This window comes from Megalops cyprinoides, chromosome 11, assembly GCF_013368585.1.
Source record: "Megalops cyprinoides isolate fMegCyp1 chromosome 11, fMegCyp1.pri, whole genome shotgun sequence".
Classification (NCBI taxonomy): Eukaryota; Metazoa; Chordata; class Actinopteri; order Elopiformes; family Megalopidae; genus Megalops; species Megalops cyprinoides.
Window position 1 is genome coordinate 13,532,996 of NC_050593.1, and position 24,708 is coordinate 13,557,703.

The 24,708-nt window shown below is 42.4% G+C and overlaps 1 protein-coding gene across 1 annotated transcript in view; it reads right to left on the reverse strand.

The window, feature by feature from the left end:
- Positions 1 to 1,263: 1,263 nt before the first annotated feature.
- Positions 1,264 to 24,708, reverse strand: part of si:ch211-246m6.5 (von Willebrand factor D and EGF domain-containing protein) — a 55,462-nt gene continuing 32,017 nt past the window's right edge. Inside the window, exons 17-32 of the mRNA XM_036540811.1 lie at positions 23,204 to 23,454; positions 19,515 to 19,734; positions 16,899 to 17,036; positions 13,868 to 14,017; positions 10,601 to 10,765; positions 7,720 to 8,610; positions 6,051 to 6,146; positions 5,805 to 5,900; positions 5,165 to 5,260; positions 4,953 to 5,048; positions 4,562 to 4,657; positions 3,943 to 4,038; positions 3,304 to 3,399; positions 2,872 to 2,967; positions 1,783 to 1,880; positions 1,264 to 1,290 (exon numbers count right to left, since the gene is read on the reverse strand). Of these exons, the coding sequence (XP_036396704.1) occupies positions 1,264 to 1,290; positions 1,783 to 1,880; positions 2,872 to 2,967; positions 3,304 to 3,399; positions 3,943 to 4,038; positions 4,562 to 4,657; positions 4,953 to 5,048; positions 5,165 to 5,260; positions 5,805 to 5,900; positions 6,051 to 6,146; positions 7,720 to 8,610; positions 10,601 to 10,765; positions 13,868 to 14,017; positions 16,899 to 17,036; positions 19,515 to 19,734; positions 23,204 to 23,454 (2,708 nt within the window). The remainder of the gene's footprint in view (positions 1,291 to 1,782; positions 1,881 to 2,871; positions 2,968 to 3,303; positions 3,400 to 3,942; positions 4,039 to 4,561; positions 4,658 to 4,952; positions 5,049 to 5,164; positions 5,261 to 5,804; positions 5,901 to 6,050; positions 6,147 to 7,719; positions 8,611 to 10,600; positions 10,766 to 13,867; positions 14,018 to 16,898; positions 17,037 to 19,514; positions 19,735 to 23,203; positions 23,455 to 24,708) is intronic.

Consider the following 24,708-nt stretch of genomic DNA (forward strand, 5'->3'; position numbering starts at 1 on the left):
AAAACAACATTTTATATGTAAAAAAAATATATTACATACACAAGCAGAGTACAAAAACATCACACAGTCAATAACTTAAACATTCTCAGTGGCATACCGAGATGACAGTAAACACAAGCTTTAGGGTTCTTTGGGTTTAGGGCAACAGTCTGTCTTTCAAGAAGCCCATTCTTCGTGTGCTTCACATAATCTCGTATTAACAGCTGGACTATTTGGTATGCTTCATCAAACCAGACAAATAACTTTCTCAGGGTAATGCGGTAATGAGAGTTATCAGTACAGTTAATTGCTTCCAATATTTGCTTGGTCACAGCGAGAATTCCTGTTGATATTTACTGAACATATTTAGTGTAAGCCCTGGAAATGAGAATTGACTGGAGGTAATGGAATTGCTTGGCGAAACACACAACAACAACAGGTTTATCTCTGTCCTTTTAAGAAAGCTCTTTGAAATTGTCATACGAGAACAAGAAAGTGAAATTGCAAAATCAGTATCTTGGAAAAGCTGTGAATACAATATGATCAGGGTTTACTGAAGCTGATAAAGTGTGTTCACACTAAATCAATGCAGGATGAAAATATGTGTTTTTTTCAAATATCAATATGGCATTAAAGGAAGTGTTTTCTGTGGGAGCACTGTATATTTGACAATGCATTTAGCTTTTGTAGAAATGACATTGGTAAATATGTAGGTTGTGGGTACTTGTGATTGGCAACATATTTATATGAAGATTAAAGCCCACTCTTCAGGACTGAAAATGATGAAAAACGCATAACATGAATTATGGATACATGGAATGACAGGATTCAACTTTGCTTGAATCAAAGTTTCTGCAGCCAGTGAATATTACTCTATACAAGTGAGTGTACTCAAGATACCCAGCAAATACATGAAATATTGTGAACCTTGTGCACCGAGGGAACTTGGGAAAATGACTTACTGTAGTAGTGAGGGGGGAACAAAAGCACCAAAACACACACACACACACACACACACACACACACACACACACACACACACACACACACACACACACACACACACACACACAGGCACACATAAGCATATGTTCTTAAAGCTTTTTCTAAAACCAATACACAGTATTATATTATACCCCTATATATAAATTATAATCTTAGCAATATATATTACATTTGATGTACACGTTAGTGATGAGCAGAGGGCAACCCCATATTCCCTCAGCAAGTCCTCTGTGGGCAACAGTACCGAGGGCGACGTGGGAGGTGTCTTCAGTGCATAGTTCAGACAGGTGCCACCTTCAGCCTCGTCTAATGGGGAGCTGGGACACATGTCATGCCGTCAGCCCCAGGTAAACAGAGAACTCCCTGTCACAGCCTGCAGAGCCCAATTACCCCGTGCTGTCCAACTCTCCGGATTAAGCCTGCATTAAACAGGCTGATGAGCACATCCGCTATTACTTTCCTCTGTAGCCGACGCTCAGTTCTTTCAAACTTCCTGAGTGTGAAATATGTATACTGCACCAGTTAATGCCCTGAGTGGGTATTAGCCTAATTTTGGATGATTTACCTTTGTTGGCTCCACTGTAGCTGCTTCCCAGCTTTCAGAGGCACGCTAAAGCTACATCCAGAGACAGTATGCATTTATTGTGAAGATACGCATCTCTTTTAAAAACAGGGCTCGGCAAGAATTGAAACATTACAGCTAGGTTTTGATGTAGTGACTCGACTGCTCTCTGGATGAGCTGGCTGCTGGGGCTTTGCCGGCCTGTTCAGATGTGCGTTCCTGGCAGCTCCGCTTACCTTTTTGGCACACAGGGCTCCAGTGTATCCGCTCCTGCAGGCGCACACGTTGGGTCGGACACAGCGGCTCCCGAACAGACACTTCTGCTCGCAGACGGCTGCAGACACCACCCAAGAAACGACACTTCAGGCCCAGAGGGTACGATCAGTGAGATAACAACGGCCAAACTGCATCTGATCTTTCTACTCAAAACACAGACCCAAAAGGAGTCCGGGGAGGAAGCGAGGACATGTACATTTCCTCCATGACGCAACAGTTTCTGATGTTAACACAGCCTTCCACAGCCATCAAGCCATGGCACTAATTACAATTACTGACCGCATGAATTCAGCGATGTGGAGTACGCTCTTGCACTTAATGAAAAATGGCTTAATTATACGCTCAGATTATACTCTGAATATCCTCTGCATGAATTTCATTTACTTGTTTTAAATTAACATTTTATGGCTGCATGTGGTTTACAAATGGCCATTGTTGGCTTTACAGACTCTAATAAATGGTGGCGAGGAACCATAAATATATAAATATTGGTGATAAATCCTCTTTATAGCCAGCCACAAATTTAACAGGGGATAAAACATCGGAACAGCATACTAATAAATGTAAAGGTATGATTTTCCATAATTTTAGAATTTCACACATGATCATCAATAGTTAACTTTCAAGAAATGGTGGTAAGGACATAAAATAATATGTTTACTAATGTCAGGCCTCACAAAAGGGGGAAAAGGGGAGCGCAAACAAAGCCTCAAACTACTGTTGTGTTGCAAGGAAAAAAACAAGGGAAAACAGTGACAAATTACTCCCTTGTCCATCTGAAGTATTGGCATGTCTGAGTGCTACTGAGTCCAACAGTGCAGGTTTGACTGTATGAATCACAGGCTGTTGCCTGGGCCAACTGCAGAGGGCAAATCCCTGATCTTATCGCTCCACTCTTCCAAAATGGCCCCACTCTGCCAGCTCTGAATGTGGGAATTGGACACGGGAAGCTTGGCAAAAGATACAAATATCGTTCTTCCCTGAGGAGTGTGTGCAAGCCGTGCCGTTCCCAGGACCACAGCCGTGTGTCTGTGTGAGGAGCTACTTACGGACTTGGCAAAGCATGCCCTGCCACCCAGGGAGGCAGTGGCAGGTGTTGGGCCCCACACACTCTCCTCCGTTCAGACACTTCTGTAAACACGTGGCTGAAAACAGAACATTTATACAAATAAAACAAGTCCTGCACATTGTGCTGTAAAAGGTTAGAAGTGTGCATATGTTAAGTGCCACCAATGAGGCTGATAGTATTTTTTTATCAGTTATGGGTCTGGACTTTATGCATGACTATTTTCACACATAGCAAGACACTGACAGGTAAGGTAATAGGGTGTGCTGTATGGTAAAGTCTGCCTTACAGTGAACCATCAGGTGCGATAAGCCTTGCATTGTGAACAGTTGCCGTATTTGCATTTTGACCTTGGCAGCGGTTACTCCCTCAGGGAAGTTCGATCTGCAGCGCAGTTTGCAAAGATGGTACTCACGTTTATCGCATCGCCTGCCTCGCCAGCCAGATGGACAGTCACAAACATCTGGACCGATGCATCTCCCTCCATTCATGCACATAGGTTCACACACGCCTACCAACACAAGCGGAGTATGGAGATTCAGCCTGGAGTACATGCACAGTTCAGTTGTACGAACAAGATAATAATGTAGAGGCTAATAAACATCTACATACAAGTGTGCACACAAATGTGTAGAGCTTAAAACATAATCAACTCTGAAATATTATCAGTCTTGCATAATGACAGCCAATGCAATGATCACAATTCAAAACAATTATCACATTGCAATTCACACTTGTAAATCTGACGTAAAAACCAGAGTTCATCATTAGTGAGTGAAATTCCTTGACGCTAGCCAGCAGCAAATTTCCAGAGACAAGTACCATATGCAACTTACAACTCAGAAGTATGGTCCCTGCTCCCTGGGCCCTGCCTCTCACCCACGATATCTATCAACTGTTTCTCACTTCCATATGGCTTAATTTACACCACAATATGCTGCATATTAGCAGCGAGATGAAATGCGGCATCCTCTAGTCGAGTGGGCACATCGGTGGACTGGCACCCATATGGCGGGAGGGAGCGATGACAAAGACGCAGAGTGGCCACACTCACTCTTCTCACACCGCCCCCCGGTGTACCCTTCAGGACAGGAGCAGACGTTGCTGCGTATGCAGTATCCTCCGTTCTTGCAGGGGGGGCTGCAGACAGCTGAAAAAAAAACAATGGCGCTCGATCACGGAGGGGGCCATCTCAAAGGTCAATTAACTAAAGCGGTGTCCGTGGGTGGGGTGAGACCGTTTGCGGTGGGGAGAAGCCAGGCTATGAAGGAGGAATCAATTGCAGGGGAAAGAGTACACTCAAGAGTTACTTAGGGTAATCCCTCCATGACTAGATATATCGGAAACAAGCCAGACACCTGATGGATCCTCGGGGATCAAACAAATCTCAATTAAGCCACTGTCGGTCTGGATGAGTTTTTTTCTCATTACAAAATCATGAGACCCTTCAACAAAGATGTAATCAATCCAGCTATTGTGTATGAATCAGGTATATAAAAAAAGAAAATGGCACAATCATGCAGTTTTGTGTATCATGGAAAAAGCTCCACCAGCTCCCCTGCATGAGGGACCACGGCTTTTTGCTCTGTGGGCTAATCTTGGATTTTTTTGGACCCTGTGGTCATGGCAGCAATTTCTGCACCGTCCGGACTTGTTTGGAATTCAAAGCTTACCGTTCTGACACTGGGACCCGTAGAAGCCGCGGGGACACACACACGTATTCGGCCGGTGACAGGTGCCTCCGTTCAGACAAACAGGATTACACAGGGCTGGAGAACAACCATAAAGACATAAAGTGCACCCACTGGAGTGGTTATAGCAGTCTGTGGCTGCCGAGAAACACTCACATGATCACATTAAAACCCAGACCCCAGACAAATAAGGAAAAAAACATGGCTCCATAAAAACAACGCTGTCACTTGTGGATGCTTTCTGAGGACAGCTGGCTTATCAAGCACTGCGTCGCCTGACACACTGTGCAGACGTACATCACAGTCTGCCACCTACATCACAGGTATAAATGTGAGGATTGGTCCCAGGAGGCGATGGCTGGCAGTACTCTACCTGTCTCGCAGGAGGGTCCAGTCCAGCCAGCCTGGCATTTGCATTCATCGGGAGACTCGCACTCTCCGCCGTTCTGACAGTGTCTGCTACACACCACTAGGGAAAAAGGAATAGCGTGTTCCTGTTAGCACAGCACTGAAAGCATTTTCTGGTTGCAGCGTTAACTCACAGTTCAATTGCAGGATTTATCGGGCGGGGAGAGCCTGACTTACTGGTCTCGCATCTGGGCCCAACAAAACCATACGGACAGGAGCATGTGTCTCGGCCCACACAGGTACCCCCATGTTCACAGGGCAGACTGCATAGAGCTGCAGAAGAATATAAAAATCAGTGTCCATTCTAACGTACTAAGCTGCAAATGTGCTCCCACATGAGCACTGTGGCTACACCCTTGAATTTAGATGAAAATTCTTACATAACAGGGGTCAGAATTTTCCTTGGCCTAAAGCCGTGATTAAATGCTTGACTGCTGCTAAACTCTAATGGGCCCTTGAGTCTGTGTCTGAGTTCTGGGTGGTGTAGGACTTTTCATTTCTTCCACTTATCTAATCCACAAATGGAAGTCAGGGTAAGTCAGGCACTGCTCGGCTTTAACTGCTCCCCTCTTACACACCTGATTCTGGAACATTCTAACCCCCAACAGCGGGGTTCTCCTGAAGGGCCCGGTCCTCCTCCACTCACAATTTCTCACTAAGTCTGCCAGTGAGAAAAGCTTTAAACAGCAGGTTCAGTGCCGGTAACCTGCTCTTGTCAGGTAAGGGTGACTGTGCACACTGAAGCTATTCCAGCGACAAGCCTTGTTCCACCTGAACAATTCTGCTACATGCTAATGAGGACTGAACCAAGGATTACCAGTTTCACATGTCTCTCCATGGTAGCCCTTCATGCAGTCACACACATCAGGGGCAATGCACTGGCCTCCATTCTTGCACTCAGGTTTGCATATTGCTGAGAAGAAGAAATCATATCTTACTTGACAAACACATCTGTAATGCAAATAATGGCACTGACATGAGGTGGATAAAGGTATGTATTCTTTCACACACACTCAGACACACACACACACACACACATCACATCACATGTACGGTGCATTACCAATGTGACAGCTGTGCCCTGTGTACCCTGCTTTACAGCGGCAGGTGTTGGGAGCTGCGCACTCCATGTTCCTCCCACATGAATGCCTGCACACAGCTGCACAAACAAGCCACAAAAAGGCCCAATTAAAAGGGATTAAACTCACCTCTGACCCCCCATCTTTTTCTGACTGCTTCTGACATTTTTCAACTTTTGCTGGTACCTCTAAGTGTTGAAAACCTCCAATTCCTACTTACATGTATAAACACAGCTTGTTAATATCACTTTGCTTTATATCACTACTCTGTTGATATCACTTTTTTCCCTAAAACCACTCACCACTCATGATTGGTTTCAGTCTTACATGGATTTATTGTGACCTTCAGAGGAGCAAATTAAAATCTATTTTTAGATAATTGACTTGATAATTGACCAATAATACTGACAGGTAAAAACAGCAAAGAAAACAGCTAAGAAAAGTCAGTGGGATCGTCTTACTGAGGACAACTTCAGAGATAATGTCAGAAAATACTGGTTAGTGAGCTTGTCAGAACTGTTTGTATGTTTGTCTGCCCATTCAATTAAAAACAACAAACAATGCACACCTTTTTAGAATACATTAAAACTTCAGCTAATGTTCACCTTTCATGTTGAGGCCTGTCAGACATTTCAGGTAAGATCAGCTTTTTAGACTACCACTAGATACTGATGTGTGGTGACTGCATTACTGGTGCTAACAAATGATCTAGCTGCATCATTGGCTATGTTTCAGTGATCCTGCACTTGAATCTCGAGAGCCGACGGGGAAAAACAGTACTCAGACAAACTCAGTAAAAACAGGTTTTAACTCAGAGAGTTAATTCTGCTCCCTGAGAGAAGTTAACGTTTAAGACTGCCTAATATGCATCTGTATGTATAGCAAGTTGATTCAGTTGTCTTTAATCCTCAAACAACCAACATATTTCACAAACACTAATGGAATGCTGGGGTCATATTTCACCCAAGGATATAAGAATACAATATTTTTTAGCTACATACAAAGATGGGATGATACTTGTTTTCTATTTGCTTATATCCCGTTTATAGTTGTCTTATATTGGATTACATTTGTTTTATGTCAGATTGTCCTATATTGGATTATATTTTTTTTATGTTGGGTTGCCTTGGGGTCATATATTGGATTATATTTCGTTTGGAATTTCTTATCTTATATTGGTGCAGTTGACAGGCCCCATGTAGGCAAGTTGCTGTCTCTTCTTAAATGATGAAAACTGATCAAGCACAAGATTTGATAACTGAAAATACCTTAAAAAATTGTGATGTAATACTGCAATAGAAGCATGGTATGGCAATACAATATGAAATTTAAGTAATTTTCTTCATTTACCAGGTAAAAACAACTGAATATCTGTATTTATTCAGCACAGTAGAGGGGTTGCACTGAAAATCTCTTCACAGTGTGAAGGGTTGCTAATTTTTGACCCGAGATTGTTCTAAAAGAGTTTTATGGTGGTAATGCACACAAAGAAGTCATCTCCCAAAGCCCTTGGTGATAGTTTCAAGAGACAAAGCAGCACTCAGGGTAAGGCAATTAAGAAAGACACCATCCCTCATTCATAGCTATTCTTGTTCCTGCGTTGTTAATGCCCCACAGAGATCTGCTGCCTGTTCTAACTGAGGGAAAGCGTACCTCTGCAGGCTCTCCCATCTCCGATGTACCCAAAGGGACACCTCCCGCACCTGAAGCCCCCCTCGCTGGTGGGCTCGCAGTGAACTCCAGCGAAACAGGGCATGTCTGCGCAGGTGACCTTCTTCTCCTCAGGGAGGACTGTGTTACTGATCTGCGGGGTGTGGTGAGAGTGCAGGGAGGGGGCGACGTGAATGGAGGAGCCGCCGGCGCCCCTTCTCTCAGGTACAGCGCGAGTCTGCAGCGGCAGGGGGTCTGCCGTCTCGGAGGCCAGCCCGCCCACGTCCCCGTCGGCGGAGAACTCGGACTCCGACAGGACGTAGGACGAAGAGGAGAGGGCGGCGGTCAGGGCCGAGGTCAGCGGGAGCTCCGTTCTGGGAGGGGTCTGGGGGGGTCTGACCCTTGTCGCTACGACGTTGTTGTGCTGCTTCCTCGTGGGCTGCCTCCCGCCGGTGTGTCGCGTGGACGTCCGAGGGAGCGTTATCCACGGAGACACACCCGGGGCGGGGGTCTGAGCCCGCGGGGGCTTTGGCGTGCTGCCGAGAATCCAGCTGGACGGCTCATCAACTGCCATCTCCCTGAGTGTCCCATTAAAGGGTGCCGTGTCAGCAATGCCATTGGCTAAAGGGAGCGGGTTGAGCTCAGCATGGGGGCCGAGCTGGTGAGCGTGGGCGGGTGTAAGAGGGCCGTGCAGCGCAGCCTCTCTCCTCTCAGTGACAGGTCCTGGATCGGGCACTAGGAAGGGCCTGGTGGTGCCATTATTTGTCCTCATTACAGGTGATGAGAGGCGCCTGGAGGGGAGAACAGGTAAGTGGAGCTGTGGCACTTTGCTGAGGCTGTAATTGATCCTCTTGCTCTTGGTTTGTGTCAGCCGTGATTGCAGAGAAGGGGAAACTGTAGAACGAGGAAAGGTATGACAATGGTAAGTTACTCCAACAAGCTCAGCACTTTATATACTGAAGTGAGATGTTTGAGGAGATGTTTCTCTGTATTCAATGAATATGTATGCTGATGAGGAAATATCAGACCTTTACTTCCAACACAACAAAACACTGAAAAACCTCACATACATGTTATACATAGTAACACATATACACATTGGGAAGATACAGCTCTAAAACTATCCCTGCCTCTTTAATGATGCAAACAGTGGTCTGCATTTCTGCTAAACAAAGATGCCTTCATCTTTTTGTTATCTTATTCATGCTGTTAGCTGTTTGAATGAATTGGCTGCGGTTGGGTGCGGGCCGAGAAAGCACTCAGAGAAGAGAGCACAGTAGACAGATGCATTAAATGCACAACAGCCACCCGGCTAACTCATTAGTCTGACCTTGCTGACAGCAGACAGAGTGACAGACAAGATGCACATTAAGACAACAGCACGCCTTCATGAATGAAATATGCACGTAGCGCATTCTCCCTTGGAGGTCCTCCACAATGAAATTATTAATATTAAATAAAAGTGTTCAGAAGGGGGGGGGCGTTGCCTTAGGCTATGTTTCTGCAAAATCTGCAAGGATTTTCTATGATTAATGATAATCCTACATATTCAATAATTCTTAGAGCTAAGCGCGCATTCAGTTGTTTCCCAATCCCATTATACTGTGACAGGTCTTATGACTCCTGTAACAATTAATTTATGATAGCCGTGATTATCACCTTCAGTTTCTTTATCAGAATCGTGTAGCTCACAATGATTTTGGTATAATGATGGATCCCTACCCATTCAAACCACACAGAAATCAAACCAAGACGGGACACTACTGACTAGAATACAATATGATTCCATTTTATTTTACTGTCCCCCGGCATGGACGATACACAAGGCCTGTATGAAGACATAACGCAACGATGAACACATTCAACCGTTATGCGACACAGTGACTGACAAAATCGCTTATGGGAAGAAAAAATATTCCTGGCAGCATGCATGCTTCATACTCCATTCTGAAAAACAGGATTTTCACAAAACAAAAAGCGTAGACTTGAAGAGAATCGAGCGTGTCACACCAAAGTCTGAATGCATATTGGAGACGTGGCCACGTGTGCTCTTACCACCTCCGATTGCCATAATAGATGCATGACGAGAGGGAAAGAGGCAGCCGCTCTCGTTTTGAATAAAGCATCAGATTTCTTTTCTCAGCTTATGAAAAATAAACAGAAAATGTTTCAGTGACATCAATTCATCATCTGGAACCCTGTGTTGTGGATGCAGGAAGCAGGACAGTGAGTCCCAGGGGGGAATGGCAGTTTAAACCTGAGGCTGATAAAAAAAAAAAAAAAAAACTTTACGTTGAAGCTAAGTTGACAAAATAGGACGCATTCATCATTTAGTTGGGAATCCAATTTCATATGCGGTGAAAAGGGAAGCTGATCTAAGATTGCACACAAAAAAATAACGTCGGAATAATTGCACTGTGATATAAAACAATGTGCAGTTAGTTGGCTGCTAGATTTGTGGCTGTGATATGAGATGTAGAGAATGCCTTAAGTTACTTTCAATTCAGCTCTGAAACTTGGCTGAGCAAACAGCAGCGCTTGCTTATAGTGCAATATCAGATATAGGGTCAGACAGAGAACAAATATCTGCATGAATGACCGTTAGGCAAGCTTCGCTGTGGCTTACTTATCAAACATATCAGGGCCTAAGGATCTTATTTACACTCTTTATCTTGCTACACCATATCCACCTCAAGTAAAACGTAGACTGTAATTTAGTCAACCCAAAGAACTAACTGCCTTCAAAATCTTAGGTCTTGTGCCTCCATTTTCTGACAACATGCTCAGATGTTAGTTAAATTACAGTCTGTTGTAATACAATACGTGCTTTAGATGTAAACTCTGTGTGGCACTTTATGCATAAGAGAGAGAAAACTGTTCTTGCCTGCTCGGGATAACTTTGTACACGTGCGTCCGTTGCCGTAGTACCCCGGAGGGCAGCGTCCGCAGACGTAGCCCACGTAGGGGGGTCGACGGTCGATGCACTGCACCCCCGGGAAACATGGCCTGCTGAGACATGTTGTCCTTGTGTCCACAGGAGCGGAGGGGCCTGCATCACACAGCACACACAGACACGCTCACCACTGTGTCGACACAGCTCGGTGCGTACAAGAGCATCGACAGCAGGATAAGTGTAATTTTCACTGTCACTTCCAGTCCTGTTCATGTTATCATTTTTTCATAATTCAACTTAATTCGCACTGATTTGGCCCTGTGCCTTTTAAAACAGCTTGCAGCATTGGCAGCCTGATACAGACACCTATTGCACCTGTCATGTGACTTAAATTCACACTTAAGCACACTTAAGATCAGAACTGTAGCTGCTAATTACTGACTGAATTTAATTAACATAGAGAATTTCTGACTTGCTAATTACATTCCCTGCATGATATGGCACTCCATCCAACTGTATAATTATTTAAAAAAGAACTTTTGCTCCTCTGAACACTTATTTGTTGCGGTATCTGATTAAGCCCTCACAGACTGAAACATTGAGGTGACGGTGACTGAAACAAGATGGAGGTCAGTTATTCTACAAAGCCGTCAAGAGTGTTCCATCCCCTCCAGAGATCCTCCCCTCCCCCATCTGAACTCTGAGAATGAAAAATTTGGCAACATATCCCATTGGTCAAAATAATGACCTGTCCATTACTGCCTAATGTGCTGCAGATATTTTTTTTTTTTAAATTTGCAGGTCAGCCAAAATGATCAGATGGAGATTGTCCTTCCTGGGTGACCTTGCATTGGCTGTGCCCTGTTTTGAATGTGTGTCAAACTGAACGTGCCAGACTGAATGTTTAGCACTGTATAGTTCTAAACACAGTACACACTGTACAAGTTAAAGCTGTGGGAAAGAATTAAAATTGCTTACTGTTTTGCAGAATACAGAGTTATGGTCTTGATATAAAGCAAGTAATGTGCCTATAGGGCAGAGGCACATCTATTACAAAACAACACACATTACTATTAGGTGAGAAACAACATCTGGCCCCAGCTAGAACAACAGTAATTGAAAAATTGCATAATTACATGATTTTTGAGTCCAATTTCCATTTTTTCAGTTCCCTTCCAGTAAGATAAGTAAAAATAGCAAAGACAGTGGCCAGATTCATGGGACTGGTAAATATCATGGTGTGTTGTATTCATTTCCTTTTCATCTCCCCCAGTGTGATGAGAGAGCAATCTGCCAGGCTGTGAGACTGCATTATTACTGCATCCAATGTGATGGAGGTGCTCAGTCAAATCATACTCTGATTAAAGGAAGTCTTTCTGAACTGCCGTGAGTCCCAACATCACCTTGCATTCACGGGACTATCTGGAGAATATCACAAAGACATGGCAAAACCACACTTATTCCTCTGAAACCTGCCAAAGAAATACCCAGGAAGGAAGACCCCTTTAGAGTTACCATGTTTCACATGTTTCTAAGCTACTGGATGTCATTTGGTGACGTGATCACTACATGCAATTTAAGTTCATGTGGTAAATCTTTGAAAAATATCATCCAGTACTGGGTTCTCAGAACATGCCACTTGCTGCTGAGCTTGTGATGTGAAGGTAGGTAGTTGGTTTTCTTCTTTGACTAGTAACACAAATTCTATTTCAAACTCCTTCAAGTATTCTTTCTGACATAGCCCATTAAACCAAATAGTTTCATTTACTTTCTAAACAATTGATCAGAAGACCAGCTTAGTGATCTCTTTCTAGAATCAATAGAAAAAAGGTATATGTTCAAAAAGGCAAAGTGCAACAACACAATGGAGGTAATATTCCAATCAATCCAAAAATATATACATCTCAATCATCTATGTCTTCATTTTGCATGAAGTTAGATACAATTTGCACTAGAAATGCTGACTTCTACAGTAAGGCATTTGCAGCCTTTTAATTGTCCCCAAAATGAGACTTCAGTAGAATGTTTTTCTAACTGTCCTGAATCCTCACTGGGTCGGCCCTTATTACACAAAGCGACTGTCTGTATCAGATAAGGTTTATCAAGCATCTTCAAGCCTGTGTCTGCTCTCTGCCTTCAAACTTCAGAGATCAATTTGTCTTCATTGTGGTGATACTGTACATGACAGTAGTATTGAAGGACAATGCTAATTACTTCTGTACGTGTATAACTAGCCCACAGTTCTGGCAGCCCAGACTGTTACACATGCAGCAGATCGGTCTGAAAACTAGGGCTAAACAGCAAGAGGGAGCAGCAGTTTCACTGCAAGGTGCTTAATCACTCTTCAGAGAGTGTCCTGTCCTTTGCGTTATGATACTGAGGCTAATGTTGGGGAAAAAAGGACTGCTATGCCTAATTAACTAGAGTAATTTCAGAGAAAACATTGAGAGATTAATGCACAAAACAGGGGCATGCCACCTCATCTGGCACAAGGACTGGAGATATAGAGGAGAGTAAGTTCTAAGGTATGCCACAGAGAAAATGGATATATACTGTGCTGGAATAAATTAAAAAATGGTCAAAATCTCTACTTTTTAATGTAAAGCCTAATAGGACCTATAAATGTGGAAACTATGTAACTTCACTGTGAAAAGTCCATTTTTAACCACCTGCAGACAAATTGAGATTAAAGGCATTATCACTTGTAAAACTGGAAATGTGATTTACATGCTCAGCCATCCCTGTGGGCTTACATATATTGAGAAGAAACCCCCCCCCCCCCCCACAGAGCCTTAACGTCAGGATATCAGAACACTGATGTAGCATCAGAAATGCAGACGTGACAAATTTGTTGGCAGCACATTTCTCTCACTCTCAACATGCATCTACACGGAGATACTTTAGCACTGAAGTTATTGTTGTTATTATTTTTTTAATAATACAAACTTACTGATGTGAAAAGTGTACAAGCATGTAATTATAATAATTATAATAATAAACAATTCTACTATCATCATATAAAGTATATCTATTCTTGTTTAAATGTGTGTAGAACCATACTTGTGACATAATTAAATTCTGCTCTTTGCTTACACTTCATTCATTTTGTAAATATCAATCAAGTTAGTAAAATACCTGTCTTTTGTGACTAATTACATGGATAGAGCAAACAGTGTGCAGACTTTTGGTTACCTTACGTTCATCCCTCTTTCCCTACACACTATTGAAAATGATGAGAATGCGTGGAGATATACTTGCCAGATCTTCCACTTTTGCTGGGTACATTAACTAGAACTGGGGTCTTCTCAGCTGCATCAGGGGTTTCTGGGAGGATGGGACTGACACCGTCTGTCCTGGATAAGGGAACTTGTACACTGGTGAGGCCAGCAGTGTCTGGTCGCTTTGGAGCTGTGCAGGAAGGGAAGAAGGGAGAGTTTGGGGAGGGGTGAGAGAGAGAGAGAGAGAGAAAGAGAGAGAGGGGGAAAGAAAATGGGGAGCAGGTGGCTTCATTACTCAGTCTGAGTCCAGCCTGAATGGCTCTGTCAGTGCTGCTGAGAGAAAGACACACTGTAGTGGAGTCTCTGTTTAAAGGAATGGGTGAGCTTAGACCTAATAAGAGCCTGTCCAAGCTCTGGTCAGCTCTATCCTTCTGCAGATCACTTCGGATATCTGGGAGAAGAATGTGCTAACAGTGCTAATTGTTTTAGTTGTCCGTTGTTTAAATGTTACAATGTTGTATGACAATGGCATCTTACACAGCTGACATTTTTCATGTTATACATACATACAGCTGGGTATTTACTGAGGCAGCCTTGCTGTCAGATTGCACTAAATACCTTCTGTTCCATTATAATTCTTGTCATGTGGATTAATTGCCTCTTCAGCTCTACCTTCAAGCTACATTTCCTTTGGAAGTATCATTGAAGCTTCTGAAGTGCCAGAGCCAATATTCTGTACAATTTCAAATTTTGTTCTAGTGTCTTTGTTGCTTTAAATTCTGCTTTTCTTGCCTGAAGTACAATACAGAAATATGAGTTAGCCGAAAATTACTTCTACATTTTGAGGTGTGTCATACAGCCTACTGCTGTAAAGGTTTTTACGCCACATCAGAAACAGAAAAATCCCTCTGTTGACCACCTGGTGGTGGTAATGCCATTCCCCAGCAAGCAGACTGACCTCCAGTTGTCATGGAGGGGATACTGTTTTTCACCTAATGTCATTTCAAATCACCCTGTTTCATACCCAATGCTATATTTATGTTATGTTATGTTATCTATATGTGTTTTACATTACATTTCATTTACATTACATCACATTCATTTACCAGATGCTCTCAGTGACTTCAAGCACAAAAGAACAGCGGTGTTTCCATTCAAGTTAAATGAGCAATAGTGTCAGACCATGCTAACGACACTCCCAGACCAATGAGTATGTGCATAACACCATTAAAGCATTACCACAGGTTAACTTGTGCTAACTTGTACTTTCACATGCTTGAGACAAAGCAAAATCAAGTAAAAATGAAAAATACAAACACATGTCCTGCGTTGTTCTCTCATTGTGCTGCTGGTGATAGAAAAGAAACGAATGCAATTCTCTTATGCTCACTGGTGTGCGTGTGTGTGTGTGTGTGTGTGTGTGTGCGCGTGTGTGTGTGTGTGTGTGTGTGCGCGTGGTTGTGTGTATGTGCATATGTGTTTGTATTTTGGGGGGTCAGTAGTGTGTTTCCCATTCAAAAATCAACCACAGACATTTGGAAGTGGAAGAGAAGTAAAGTGGAAAGAGGCTGGTTACCAAAACAGCAACACCGACCAGTGTAGGTCTTATAGACGCAATACAAAACTGAAATAAGCAAAGGACAGAATCAGTCACCGAAAATATCGCCAACGGAGCTGCAGAGATCTAGACCTGGGAACTGGTAAAGTCACAGGCAGAACGCAATATGGTGTGTTGAAAATGCAGCCATGCAATGATGGTATATGGATTCAGTTGGGGCTTCAAAGAACTGCTGGCTTTTTGATGACTGTACAGAATCTTGACGCTCCAGGCATGGTGGTCTTTATTGTCTTCTCACCCAGTGCTCTAAAAACAGCTGACGTGATAGACTCTACTCACAGTGGGCGATCATTGTCATACTGAGCACACAATGTAATTAACAATGTCACTTACCAGAGACTTTAAAAAACTGTAACACAGTAGGCAATTGCTGATTTTTTCTGGGTAGAGAAGAGTCAGTACTTTGTATTTGCAGGGACAGAAGTATTGGTGAAATGGAGGCAAAATCTCCAGTGCAATCTATGCCTCCCACAACAATGAAAAATGGAAGAGCACACTAAAAAGGCCCACAGAGAGTGACCTTTTGTATTTTATATATGTGACCTGTAAGGCTACCTGTCCTTCCAAGAGAATACTTGTGGGTATTACTGATGTTTATGCAGGAGTGTGACAAAGCTTTCCAAGTTTAAAAAAAGTCAATAAATCAATAGCCGAAGTAGAATTCCACAGAAGCTAAGCTCAGTCCACTTTTTGTCTGCTGAACTCCATCCTTCCAAACCCCAGCACAGCCGCACCGGCCCTGTCACTCCATATTTTTGTAGTTTCTCTCTGAAACTTCACCTCATTTCTCAGGGCCCCTGTATCAGTCTGCTGTCAGCTGAAATGAACACCTGAACTCAACTTCACATTGTCTGAGTTACCCTCACAGTTACATCGCAATTTGATTGCATTTTTTTTCTTTGTAGACTTTTAACTGGAGCAATCATAAAGATAATGGTGTCATCCTTTTATTAGTGCTTAATGATATGCAAATCACAAATGGGCATTTTGGTTAGCATTACTGCCTTTTCCTTGCAAGTACTGAAGTGGCCGGAATGCCACTTTCACTAGCAAAACTATAGCATCTGCATTTCTATTAAGCACCAAACTGAATTTGTATGCATATACCCCAATGTGTTTACAGGGCTACGTTTACCATTGTGCGTCTGATTGCCTTGAGCTGGGATAATGATTTGGCCTTCCTGCTAATTGGAAATGACAAACTAATTCCTGATGTCATCTTTTGCTCTGCCTGAAGGGAAGCTGGCTTTCTAATTTATGAACTGCTGATGGGCTGAAAGTTGATCTAGGTTGTTCGATTGTTTCAACTTCCCCAAACTTATTTTATTTGGTTCACACTCCTTCAAAACAGCTCTGAGCCCCAGAATTTCTTCCCTGCCTCATGGCAGGAGATAAAGAGAGCTCCCGGCAGTGGTGCTGGATGATGCTATCCGGTGATGCTAACGTTGCTTACCCTTACACGTCTTCCCATCTCCCTCCAAGCCATCTGGGCAGCTCCCACACCTGTAGGACCCAAAGCTGTTGATGCACAGGGCTCCGAGAAAGCAGGGTGCCTTCTCGCACTCATTGACATCCTCTTGACACGTAACACCTGCAGATGCACAAAGACAACTGTGTTCTCTTCCGCACAACATATTAAGGAAGTGACATCCTCGTTTTCCCCAGCCAGGGTATTTTATTGGTACCTCTTGAGAAATTTCATACTGTTGCTAGGCAGCCCCAGTCAGCTTTTCCTTTTTGTTGAAAAATTCAGGTCTCATATGTGAGGGGCACGGTGTCTCTGGGCAGTGCAGGAAGGGAGGGGATCATAGCAACAGGCAGCTAGCTATAGGGTCACAGTAATTGTGGAAAGGGCATCGTCCTCTGAATCAGCATACATTTCTTACATTGCTTTCACAACTGAAAATATTTTAAGGCAAAATTGAAATGACAGGATTTGAACTTGCTAGACATTTTTAGAGCATAAGACCATATCTTGTCTTAAATGTATGAGAACAGAGAAAGCGGGCTGCCTAATGAGAGACGGTGAATTGGAGTTCTCACCACTTAAGAAGAAAAGTGTATTTGGACACATAGGCTTAGTTCTTTGATTGGAGACCTGAGACCTTTTCTTGTACTTTAGCTGATAAAATATGTTGACTTAATTGTAGAAAGTGAATGTTTAAAAGAATGTACATTTAAATCTCTGAACACCCTCTAAAAAGGGGCAAACTGAAATGTCAGGTTCCAACGTTGCTTTTAGATAAAAAATACATGTTAAAAAAGCTATTTTTAACATTTAAAATGGAATAAAACAAAAAAAAGCATGGTGTGCATCCTATTTGTGTTTTGTGTTCTCTGAAAGATCGGCACCAACAATTGCATACCTTGGGTCAATGCTTCTATTAGACTGATTGAACACACTTGTTCAAATCGAATTTTAGCATGTCTGGTAGAAATTAATGGGGGTAAGCTTTCGGAATAATACTCATTTGAATCCATGACAGAAAACAATGCAGCAAGCTATAAGCACTCATCCCACCTATCACCCCTATCAATACATCTACAACTGGAGGCCCTCAGATACTGAATAATGCAAAGCATCAAGTCCAATAAAGTGTATTCAGAACCAATTTCTATTGACCATTGAGTCATTTCAAAGAGCCTGTGCTTGTTTTTATTGAACAATGCTTGTTGGGATTGAATAAAAATGTCTCAGTCCACTCTAAAGGGAAAAAAACCCAAATTCAGTATAAAACGTATTGAGTTTAACCATTTGCGTCCTAAAGTGTAAAAGCTGGTACTAGTAGATTAAATAGTTAGAAAGAGTGTTAATTCAGTTCCAAATATGTGCTGTCTGTACTCCTATATTCAGTTGTTGCATGTCATTTTTTATCTGCTTTTTAATTTTATTTTTTTGCTTGGCTCCTTTGGGTGATGTGTGAAGGACACGCTGACCTGGTCTGTGGGAAATCGCAAAACCATCTGCAGTAGAGTTGGACTCAATGAAATGGTGGAAAAAGAAGCTTAAGTGAGTCAGACATTAAGCTTTTCAGTCCAGAAAATTAGTTTGCTATCCTATCACTAGCTAATTTTTTAAACTGGATGAAGCTTTCAAAAATAAAGACCTCTTGCTACCAAAAATGATCATTATCCCAAACTCATAACTTACATAACACCAGAAAATCAGGATAACAACAGCAAGCGATAAGTTCTCCCCGGTTTATAAGATGGGCTCAATACGCATTAAAAGGTTATCTGTGTGAGAGCTTTTCAGAATGCTAATAATGTTTGAGGGTTAAAATGCCTCTTATTATTAAACACTGATTATGTCAATAACGGGAATCATATCTGCATTCAATCCAAAAATATCTCAACATCTTCTCAAAGACCGATACATAATCAAAACGCTGTATTTTCAGATAAAGCTTCACAAACAAGACATGCTCATTTAATTTCATCTAAAGGCAATGCAGCATCTCTTTCTCCCTCTATCTCCCTGTCTCATATACATACTCATAATGTATACTGTGCATATATACACAGTAACACACAGTAGACATGGTATAAGGCACAAATAAATAATAACCCACAGCAGCTGGATGGAAAGGATTGTCTTAACAAATATACATCAACTATAGCAAACAAGGGATTAAATCATAAATGTAACAATAACAGCAAAATGCTGAAATGTGCTAGAATTCCCTAGATCCTGTAATTTAGCAGGTATCAGAAAAGAGGGAGGGCAGAACTAAATCTTGCTACTGCAGTGTGCCTGATACATTGCTGGAAAAAGCAGTGATATAAATACCCATAAGCCCAAACAACCCCACCCCCTCCAACGCACAGACCACATACACCCATTGGGGCTGCAAAGGAGCCCATCATGCTTGAGAGAGAGAGTCTGTGACATTGATTTTACAGGGATTGGATGGCAGAGAAACAGAAGTGAGCAGGGGCCACTTCCAACAGAAGTACAAAGAAAGGCTAGAATCTGTGTTAAACAGCTAGCAAAGGAATTTCACTAATGATGACATGACACTGAAACACCCCATCCCCCCCCACCCCACGGTTTGACAGGGGGCCATACCTCGGAGCCCGGCGGGGCACTCGCACAGGAAGCTATTGACCGCGTCGAGACAGGTGCCAGTGCCGCACGGGTTGGACAGGCACTCGTCAATGTTTTCCTGGCAGAGGTCACCCGTGAATCCCGCTGGGCACATGCAAAGGAACTGACCACTCCCCGGGGGGAAGTTGATGTTTGTGACACACGTCCCTCCGTTCAGACAACCGCAGGGCTTCACCACCACCTGCAGCACACAGAGCAAGCAAGCGACTGTCTGTCAGTCCAGGTCCACTTCAAGAGCGAAATCGGTTTGAGATCGCTGCCTCTGCAGACAACGTTCTGTTTTGCTAAGCTACCCTCATTTTTCCATATGACATACAACGCATGGTGTTTGTCATGCTGCCAACAACAGAAAGCAGAGAAAAGCAGTTTTAGTCACTCTTAAAAAAAAAAAAAAAAAAAAATCAACAAATGAGCACTGCTCATATCTGATTTAAGAGTGGTGGTTAGGTTGGATCTCATACAATGTGGGTCATTAAAACATAGCCCGAGCCGAAAAATGCGCACTGCATCTCATTACCCAGGGTCTGGCTCGACTAATAAAAAGGAACTGATCCGATGTTGATAATTACTCTTTCCTGACATGCTCACCTAGTAACATGGCTAGGAATATTACATGCAGATCTCTTTTAATGATTGCTTGTGGGCTGGAAACAGATGCTTATGTCCCATCTGGAAACATAAGGGGAGTTATGGAGGGTATCTATCTTTCTATTAACTGTGACTCATGTTCAGGATGAGGTGAACTTGTCAGCATTCAGTCACATTAGCCATATGTTAACATTTAACTGACAGCTTTTTAATTTGGGGACTGTTTATGTACCTGCACAGTATACACAGAGAAAGAGAAAGAGAGAGTGAGACAGACAGAGAGATAGAGAGACAGACATAGATAACTGCTGTAGCTGTAATCTCACAAAAGGTCCAAGAGACAACTAATACCTAGCATTTCTTCTAAAGCGAGTACAATTCCATCCATTGATGTTTTTGAACTGGGTACATGTATTGTATATTAGTAGGCATGTAAGGACTTTGGAGGATGGATTTGCAACAAAAGTGAGACAATAGCGACTTAAATTTAGGTTTGTGTGTCAACTGTAAAATTGGAATTTGATGTGAAAATGAATATGTTCATAATTCTACGGCTGTTAAAAATACTACAACTAATGAAAAAGCTTTTACCTAGAATGCCATTTCCTTTTTTCACCTTATAAATGCCCCACTTTATATTCAGTGTGCTCCCAAGGGAATCACCAAAGGTTCAAATACTGCTGTCAGAAAGTTAGTGTTTGTGACAGACTTCAACACTTCATGTACTACAATCCCCATTACATCCCTGTGGTACTCTAAAATTCTACACTTCTTACCTGCATGACAATAGCAAAGTAAGAAAGGAAGAAGGAAGAATTTTTCCTTCTAAATACTGGGCCTTGCAGACACTTATGGCAATCAAGACTTTCTTATCACCATATGTATTCCGAGCACTAACCTACCTCTATATATAGATCTATGTATATGAAATCTGAACATCAATACATATACAATCACCTAGGACGTTGACGTTTATGCAGTGATGTTTATCTGTTCTATTTTTAATGTCAAAGGCCTCTCACAAGGCTTGCACATCAGACAGTGCAGTAACTATTCATGCTGTACAGGAGAGATCAGACATGGATGTTATCAGCCAATTAATAATTCATGATAACCCAAAGGAATTATCATTTTCCCATAATAGTTCTAAATGTTAAGTAAACATAACAAATCCTGAAAATGGGTTGCATGGAATTTATTAGCAAAACAGTACATATTCTGCGATACACTTTCCCTGAAAAAAAAAAAAAAAAACCTTGACCCATCAATCCAGGGAAACTACCACCTGTCTTTCCTTCCTTTTCCACACAAAGCCCTAGGATGAGCTGTCCTTCACAAATTCACAATCAATTGAACCTGTTTTTACATATACCACTGACTGTAGCTTCTCATTATTCTGTCTTATCCATGATTCTGGACAATGGATCACTTCACCTTTCTGCTGCTGATGGGCTCCCGGTATGGTTTATATGAAGACCTCTCCTCTGGTCTCACTGATGACAATCACACCGTTTCTAGAACACATTGCCTGCTCTCTACACACTGTCTCGGCTGTCTTGGGCCTGATATCTCTGTACTTTCCCCCATATGGGTCCTCTCATTTCTCACCATGGTTTTCTCACCATCACTTCTAAGCAGTTCATACAGTTGATTCTCTTTCTACTCCTCTAATCTACAGGATTCCTTACCAATTTCAGTGTACCTCATCAGACAGCTCCTCCAGAATTCATTATGGGCATCCATAACTTAAATGATCCAAATCAAATCCTTTTCTTCTGCTGTTGTAGCCCTTTATGTTGCCCTCTCTAACTTTCAATCACTCACCCCATTCCCACTGTAGTGCAGACACCGGTGGTCACTCTTGATTCTGTCTTGCACTTCTCTTAACTCAGCTTATCAGGACTTCCTTTTTGTTTTGTAACCTCAGCAAATGACGTCTTCATTATACAAACATGAACAATTACTCACACTTAACTCATACTCACATTTGTACATCTCTCCACATACACATTTGGAAAAATAGGTATGAGAGTTAAGTCATCCCTGTGACGACATTCAACGCCTATCAATTTAGCTCATAAATTCTCACACACAAACTGAAGAGGCATTTCTTCAAACTATTTGCAGTGTAAGTCCCTTTTGAACAATGATTCTATACCCACTTCTAACCTTGGTTACGTCTTGGTTATCATATCATCAATTACTGAAGTCCTTCCCAATACCTTTATGCTTTATGTCCTCAGCTTAAAACAGAATTCTGTTGATTGTGTTCTCTCCTCTTCACCTCTCTTACTCTCATCTCCCTGACGTGACCACTCATTCCTGCTACAAAGCTCCTCGTACTTGGTTACCACTGTGTTCATAAGTCATCAATCAAAAGCAGACCTTCCCCTCTATCACTTTCAGCAATTCATAAAACTCAAACCTTCTCTTGTTCCCCAGTAGTGGAATGAACCACTAACCAACATCAGAATTCTGCAGTGTTGTACTACCATTTATGGTCTCAAAGCTTAAAAAAAGCACTGTTCCCAGATTATCCAATTTTCCATCTATCCACTGCCCATTTAGTGATTTACGAATCCAATCTTTCTCTAATAATTTTCCAGCCTTGCGTGTATTGTTCACTTTTTTTTTTTTTTACCTGACCTGCATTAAATTCCTTAGGTATAAATCTTATTTCTATTCCAACATCTACGATTTTTCCTAACATACTATTATGTGATTTTTTTCCAGATTTTTGTTTGCTACTATATTAACTGCAGTGTGCTCGTGCATTGTAAACTGTCCTGGCTGAAAGTGTGTGCTAAATTACATTTCTGAAATAAATGAACAGGAAATATGACATATTGTGCACTATAACTCGTGAGGAGACAAAACATGTTAGCAGGCAGAAGATTAACGTTGGTTGAATGTTAAAGAAACATCCCAATGATGAATGTGCTTAATGACTAAGGTGTGTTTTTCAGGTCAGAGTGCGTGTGTACTGGCTGTAGAAGAGCGTTGACTCACACCACCCATGCAGAGAGGTTTCCATAAACACGTTTTGCACGCCCCGCACTTACCTCCACTGTGTATCTGCTCTGTGCGTTGCATTCATCCGACACTGTAAATTCAAAGGTCTGCGCTTCCTCGGAATGGACTTTCCAGATGAGCAGGCCGGCCGGGGAGAGGGAGGCGTCGGGCGGACCCGACTCGAGCAGGAACAGCATCGCCGAGCCCTCTGGGTCCGCCGCTGCGAACTGGTAAACAAAATTCTCCCCCACAAACGTCTGCAGGCCGCCAACAGGCTGGTGGAAGGAGGGGGGATGATTGACTGGTGGGAAGAGGAGGGGAGGAAAAGAAGCCATCATATGTTTGTCCACTGTGACAGGTAGTGCCAGATTCTCTCTCACAAAGTACATGCGAAATTAATGGTTTATGGTATAAAGTCTAATTGCTGTCAGGGGAGGCTAAAAGGAGCGGCTCTTTGGTATGATTTACACTACAACCAGCCTAGCTGCCAGGCCCAACGGCTGACACATGTTTACGTGAGAGGGGACGACTCTGCCGCCGGTGACACGTTAACATGCGTCTCTCTGTTGTTGGGGGGTTTTGTGACAAGGTTTCATATGTATATTGTGCAGTGAAGGGCAATTAAAATTCAAGCTTGGTTCCTTTGAATGTGAGCGTTCACAAAGCAGGAAAGTACAAAAGGCAGTCAGCATTGGTCTCCCGTGACGTGCGGTGACTTCATCATAAATGCACAGCTGTTATAACTAACGAGAGAGGGGGGAGAAAAACAGACTCAACTGCGGCCAGAGCACAGCTGCTCCGGCAGTAAGACCGACTCTAATTATTCCCTTATAAAAGAGAGACGATACCTAGCCGAGGCAACCCCGAAAGCTGACGATGGGAAATGGAGGCGACAGCTCAGTCCATTTGCATGACAATTCAGACAGACCGTTTCGAAACAAAAAATAGCAAGCGGGAAAAGACAGCATTTAATAATCACATCAACATGCCCAAGGGGAACTTGGCCTCAATTGCAGTCCTCCCCAGATGCCTTTGAAGAAAAAAAGGGGAAGAAAAAGTTCACAGTGATTTAAGCCTTCCTCGGGTGGCTGATGCAGACAAAATCTTGTTGATTCAGAATATTCTGATTATTTTGTTTTCATGCTCATCGGTTATTTTCCTTCCAAACTGCCGCGGTTCTCCTGCTGTGGTATGCTGCAGTAAAAAGGAACACGGGCCATTTGCTATCAAAGGTTCTTTGTCCACAAGCAGAATTCCTGCAATTATTGTCTCTAAAACAAATATATCCATGACCACGCAATGCTGCACCCAAAATTTATATTTGTTTCATTTAAAGGAAGCCTGCCAGGAGTTTAGGATGCCTACATACATGTTGACATACATACATTGAATTACAAGTAATTATGTGAACCTCTACCCCAACTGAACAAAACCAAACAAAATCCAACTAAAGGGATATCAAGATATAAAAAAGCTACACAAATATACTAAGGCCTCATTTGTAAACACATTTCATGTTACAGGGAATGTTTATGATCTGTTATTCCACTTCAAT